Here is a 6343-nt window from a genome sequence, read left to right on the forward strand (position 1 = left end):
GACAATACATTGTTCTTCCTATTCACAGTTCTTTCTATGGAGAATGTATTCCTTATCTCCAACTTCCATATTGCCAATGTTCACGTCAGTGTTGCAAGACGTACGATAATTGTCGTTACTGTGCGATAATTTGGGCTCTGGTACGATGTACGTTCCAAAGAGCATTATTGTACACAAAAGTACGACAATTTCAGCCCTTGGACGATGCCATCCAAAAAGTCTAGTATGTGAAGAAAATTATGACACTTTCCCACAGAAATAGGCTAAAATTAGCACCTATTGGGTATTCGGCTCCATGGTGTAAGTCAAAATTGTCGAAATTTTCTGTAAACCGTTCGGATCTGTCACAAAAATACACAATAAAACTTATCTAAGGGCAATTTAGACAAAAATTGTGTTTTCTTTGATTATATATTGGAAATTAATGCTTATTTTGCAAGCAATTTTTGGTACTGTCTTTTTGATAGACGTACGATAATTTTCTCAACGGTACGATAATTTGGATACTCAAATACGATAATTCGCTTTCGCACATCTGGCAGCACTGGTTCAGGTTGTTCACGTTTTTGGATTTGATAAATTTGTTGGTTAGTGGGATTCGCGCGTGGTATTATTTGGATAAAAATTAAATTGTTTTCAAGATAAATTAGTTTGTGCTGGTGTATTAGTGAAAGAGGTAGAATATAATTACAGTATTGTTTGTGTGTATTTAGAAATAACTTGTGCTTTCAAAGTTGGATCAAATAATAACTTGGCATAATACTTACAGAAATATTACGATGTCCATCCAAAAGAAGCCTATTAAGTCTAAGCAGTTGAAAATGGAACTGAATAACGAATTTATATTCCTACAGAATATCTTTTCTGTTTTGTCTATACCGCAGCAAACAAAAGGTAAGCAAAAACAGTATTGACTTGCATTGCGAAATATGAATTACATTCATGACTGCATGTAGGTATTTTATTTAAATTCCGTATTCATGCTATAACTACTTCTAAGAATGCCAGTCATGCACCTGCATGTGTTTTAGGACAATCAGGACTTTTTTTATTTGTTTACATTAACTACTATACAGTCTACACATGCTAACCAATCAAAGAAGGCAAAGTAATTGTTTTGGTTAATTATATATAGTCCTTCAAGGTAATTGTTATTCGTTTTCACAGCTTGAGTACAGTATTTCATCTTAGTCTTAATAAATAATGACTGGAAAATTATGATTAGCTACACATTTTGCCTCCACTAGTGTTTATACTCTGTACCTTTAGGTATTTAAATAAGAGTAAACCTGGAGTAAACAAACAGTTTGCACATTTTCGGGTAGTTATAACATTTATTGGTTAACCAACCAAATATAAAACCGCCTGGTCCCTCACTGAACAACCTGACCTTAACCTACATTGTTTGATCATGTAATGTTTTCATCTACCCTCAACTGGCTAAGGAGCCATTTGAGGGTAGATTTTGTTTACTTTTATTTAAATACCTAAAGATACAGAGTATAGGACTTACCACAATAAGGCTTGCTGCAATAATTGGTGTGCTAACATGTTGCCTGCCATGAACATCACTAGTGGGATCACATAATCTTCACTGTGTGGCCATGATCATCACTGGTGGGATCAAAAGCTCATTACCTCTTTATTAAATCTTAGTAATAGACCGATGCTGCAAGCATCACCGATGGGATCACTAAATTTGTATGGAATGTGGGTGTAACACTTTAAGTGCAGTATGGTACGCAGTCAGCATGTTACATTAGTATAGACATTATATTAGCAAAGTAGTATGCATAAATAACAAACATATCAGGAAAATGTTGGATGCATATGGCAAAGGACAGAGGAAGGTGGAAAAGAATAGAGGAGGCTTTTACCCTCAGAGGGGCCACATAACAAAGAAATGGAAGAAATAGTTGTAAAATAGAAACACATTGCAAAACTTGTTAAGTGGAAAATAAAGCTTTAATAATAATAAATGCATAAAGTTCCCTTAAGGGTTTTATTTTTTAAATATTTGAAGTAATCATTGTACATTGTAATTCTGTTTAACAACAGGAAAGCTACTGAAAATACAGAAATGATTATTATCAAGACAAAACTTTCAATTCAAGCTTCTGCTTTGTAATTCTTGTTACTAACAATAGTTTATTTTGGAAGCAAAGCCAACATTCGATAGTCTTTACATTAACCTACTACTATTAAACAGTTTTAACAACAAACACTGTTGGGACATGTTTTAAAATTATCAATGTGATATAATAAGTTTATTTTATCCCAAGAATAATTAACATGGTAACTATAGTTAGTTTTTAAAAACAATCTTGAAATGTCTTATTATAAAAGAACACCTTTTAAAAATCAGTAATGATTACTTATGAAAGTAAAATAATGTACATGATTGTATATGATTTATAATAGTTACAAATTTGCAGGGACTTGTTTTTCAATAAAAAGGCACATAAAGTCACTTGCCTTCGTTCTAATGCTAAAAAACCAGACAAGTGCGAGTTGGACTCGCCCACCAAGGGCTCCGCACTTTTTATTCATTGTTGTTATAGCAGTAACTATCATGGTTCATGAAATACAGCCTGGTGACAAACGGATAGGCATTGGAGTCTTACTGATAGGGTCCCTTTTTACCGGCAACTTTTTATTAATTGTTGTTATAGCGGCAAATATCATGGTTCATGAAATACAGCCTGGTAACAAACGGATAGGCATTGGAGTCTTACTAATAGGGTCCCTTTTTACCTTTGGGTATGGAACCCTAAAAAACGGACTATAAAGATCCATCCCTTACTATAAGGGGCTATTAAATTGTGTTTAAACTACCAGACTTGTACATTTTATTATGAACCTGCTTGGCGTGCAATTTGATTATTTATTGTGATGTCTTTGTTTTCCAATTCCATACATACTGCATATTTAAATGAGTTGTGATTGTTGTATAAGACTTTAATTTCTTAACTTATATTTTTCAGATGAGTTTGATGATGTTGACATTGAAATAACCAATGGTGATGTTAATCAAGAGGAGAAGAAGATGCCAAAACGGGTGACTACTATTGCAGAGTTAGAAGAGAGGCTTGAGAAAATCAAGTCACAACACAACTTCCACTTGAAAACCAAACTGGCGAAGAAAAGTCTAGCAAGCAAATTGAATAAAAAAATCAAGAAGAGAGACAGGATAAATAAAACTAAAGTAAAGCCATCTGTAGACAAACCTATATTACCGAAGAAAGAACACAAAACGGAACATGCTGCTGCACCAAAACCAATATTTAACAATGAAGCAAAACTGGTCTTTTCCAAGTTTGATTTTGCAAACACTGGACAAAAAGGTTTGTTGTTAGATTAATTTGGGGTGAGCGTGATGACAATAAACAAATCACTTTTGCTCTCAAATCACAACAATATTTCTGCTTATACGACTAATCTATGCATTTCTAAATAATTAGAAGTTTTTACATGGTTTTATCATAGGCCACATTAGATATAACCGGGTCATGTTGCTATATTTCTTTTTCATTAAAAACCTATACATAGTACAAGTATGGCTTTTCGGTGGTTGAAAACCTCCACAAATTATTTAATCATGAATCAATGACTTTCTCAAATTGTGAATGATGGTGGTCACCACCATCAACCACCTCCATGAAGATGGAGCAACAATATAAATACCCAATATCATCAATAAAAATCATATTAATAATTTTAGATTGCGGGCCAGGAGCAATCATCGCCTCATGGCTGATACTTTGTCAGATAATAGTTTAGATGCTGTTTTAAATAAAATAAAAAATGTTACATCCACATTTTGTTATACTATCATAAAAAGGTAAAGCGCTTATTTTTTTACATATTCATGGGACTAGCTGACGTGCTTACCACCATTATAAAACCGGCTGACAATTTTTTTTAATTAACAATAGTATCTGAACTATCATCTGACAAAGTATCAAACAGGAGGCGATGACAATTTTGTTTTGCGTGTTTCGGTGGCTACCGTTCCCTAACCCACCAACGGTGCGGCAGCTGACGTCCACGAGGGTTCATCATACATAGCCGTTAAGGACTATACGAGGTTTCGCCCGGGAGGCAATTGGTCATGGAAATATGTTTCTGGCTCGCGGCCCATTTATATTCTTATGTTTTCAGAAAGGGTGAACAAGGGTGAGAAAGATCCTAAAAAAATCTTAGAAAATCTCAAGCAACAAGAAGAAAAGTTCCGACAACTAGAAGAAAGTGAAGAAACGTCTAAAGTGAAGGAATTGAAAGAAAAAATTGCATGGAAAAATATGTTGCAAAAAGCTGAAGGCCAAAAAATTAAGGATGACCCCAGTCTGCTTAAGAAATCAATTCAAAAAAGAGTAAGTCATCTTTTATACAAAAATTGTTTAGTCATAGACGAAAACATCAATTTCTTTCTAAATCTGTGGAGGGTCTTTCCATGGCAAGAGTAATGTGAGGTACCATTTTTAATTAGACTTCAAAAAATGAGGAGGTTCTCAATTTGTATGTTCGTTCAACAATCAAGAAATGTTACCAAATGACAAGTCAATTTCTTTCTAAATCTGTGGAGGGTCTTTCCATGGCAAGAGTAATGTGAGGTACCATTTTTAATTAGACTTCAAAAAATGAGGAGGTTCTCAATTTGTATGTTCGTTCAACAATCAAGAAATGTTACCAAATGACAAGTCAAAATAGTCATCTTGTTTTGATACGGTATTAACAACATTAATTGACAATTTGACAGTAATGCCAACGTCACAAAGTAGCATGTCAATATGGTAATTTGTGTGAGTGAGATACAGCCCCCTGGTTTGATACTGTCTTTCAGACTATTTTCTTCAGTGCGCTTGTGCAAGGTCTTGCTCGGTGAAAATGGTCAAATTGTTATTACGCAGCGGCTTACGTGAGCGACTAACTCGCGAACGCGAAGCGGCGTGGCGCTGCGTCCCAAGGCATTCGCGTTCGCAACGAGATCGCCCACGTAGGACACTTCCATAGGTATCAAAGGATTGATTCTCCCCGCGTCGCGCCGTGCCACTTCGCGTTCGCGAGTTATTCGCTCACGTAAGCCGCTGTGTTAGAAATAAAAAGTAACAGAGGCAACGAAGGTAGCGAGAACCTGGATAGTACAGGCTATAGGTGTATAGATCCATGATCAAGATTATCAAAGTCATATCAATAATAGATTAAGTTCAGATTTTTTTAATTTTTTAATTGGCCTCCAGTAATCTAATAATTTTAATAAAATATATACAATAATTACAGGAACAAAAGAAAAAGCACAGTAAAAAGCAATGGGACAACAGGATTCAAAATGTTAAGGAGACTAAAGATGCTAGACAAGCTAAACGGACCGAGAACATTGCAAAGAAAAAGAAAGAAAAGAAGTCTAAAAATATAAAACAGGCTGTTAAAAGAGGGCGTGTTGTAATATAAGAATATAACTATAAGTAAATACAAGGTTTGATACAACATTTTATTTTATTTGATAGCTCGACGCAAATAAGGTATTGTACAGTTGTGTGCAATATAATAGCAGTACATAAGAAAATGTAAATTAAGGGAAAACTATAACTTTAGATAAATAATATTGAAAGTAACAAAAAATTTATCAAAATCGGCTTTTTTTACTAACTTATAAAAACGTAAAACCCTACGAATAAAAATACAATTGTGTACTATACTTAATTGGAATTTAGTATCTTGCCTATTATTTCCATTCAAAGCTTTACATCTAAACCCATGTCATCCAGAAAGAAATAAACTTTTATGTTAACGGCACCAATCATGGAACATTTGAGAAACTTTGGAGTGTTTTTGATATTTCACCAACACCTGTAAAATTTCTACCGCTTTACGCTTTAAAAGTTGAATGTCCAATTCGTCCTTTATATTTTCTATGTATTTAATGATAGCTAATGCAATTGGTTTCAATATCATTAACCAATTAAAACTGGTATTTTGTTCCAGTCATGGAATGTATGGCATATATCAATGAAAAATTTTACTTAAGCAACTCTTTGGCTCTTGTTTATGGTAAAATGGTGCCAGCGATTAAAAACTGATGCAAATACTTGTTTTACAGGATTTGTCTATACCATTCCATTACTGGTGCCTAGGGTTTGCAATATCCGTCAATTTTTCGGATAAGGATTAAAATAAGGATTAAGGAAGGCCGGATTAAAATTTGACAGATCCGGATAGTTCAGATAATACGGATCCGTATAAAAAAGGTTCGTTCTAGAAGGATTCGGCCAAACTTGACTATTTTTAATCAAAAATTAAGTTATACTCACTCTCTCAATAATATGTAATTGGAGAAATTAAC

General features: G+C 34.1%; 1 protein-coding gene across 1 annotated transcript; it reads left to right on the forward strand.

The window, feature by feature from the left end:
- The first annotated feature begins 518 nt into the window (after positions 1 to 518).
- LOC133522943 (surfeit locus protein 6 homolog) lies at positions 519 to 5487 on the forward strand. The gene is made up of 5 exons (XM_061858446.1): positions 519 to 676; positions 770 to 894; positions 2985 to 3344; positions 4162 to 4373; positions 5281 to 5487. Exons 2-5 carry the CDS (start codon positions 780 to 782, stop codon positions 5449 to 5451), a joined length of 858 nt encoding a protein of 285 aa, XP_061714430.1. The 5' UTR covers positions 519 to 676; positions 770 to 779; the 3' UTR covers positions 5452 to 5487.
- Positions 5488 to 6343: the final 856 nt, after the last annotated feature.

This window comes from Cydia pomonella, chromosome 1 (genome assembly GCF_033807575.1).
Source record: "Cydia pomonella isolate Wapato2018A chromosome 1, ilCydPomo1, whole genome shotgun sequence".
NCBI lineage: Eukaryota > Metazoa > Arthropoda > Insecta > Lepidoptera > Tortricidae > Cydia > Cydia pomonella.

Coding starts and splice junctions, on each gene's coding strand:
- LOC133522943 (XM_061858446.1), top strand. CDS start 780: ATGTCCATCCAAAAGAAGCCTATTAAGTCTAAGCAGTTGAAAATGGAA. Junction 3,345..4,161: donor TGCAAACACTGGACAAAAAG/GTTTGTTGTTAG, acceptor TTATGTTTTCAG/AAAGGGTGAACAAGGGTGAG. Junction 4,374..5,280: donor AGAAATCAATTCAAAAAAGA/GTAAGTCATCTT, acceptor CAATAATTACAG/GAACAAAAGAAAAAGCACAG.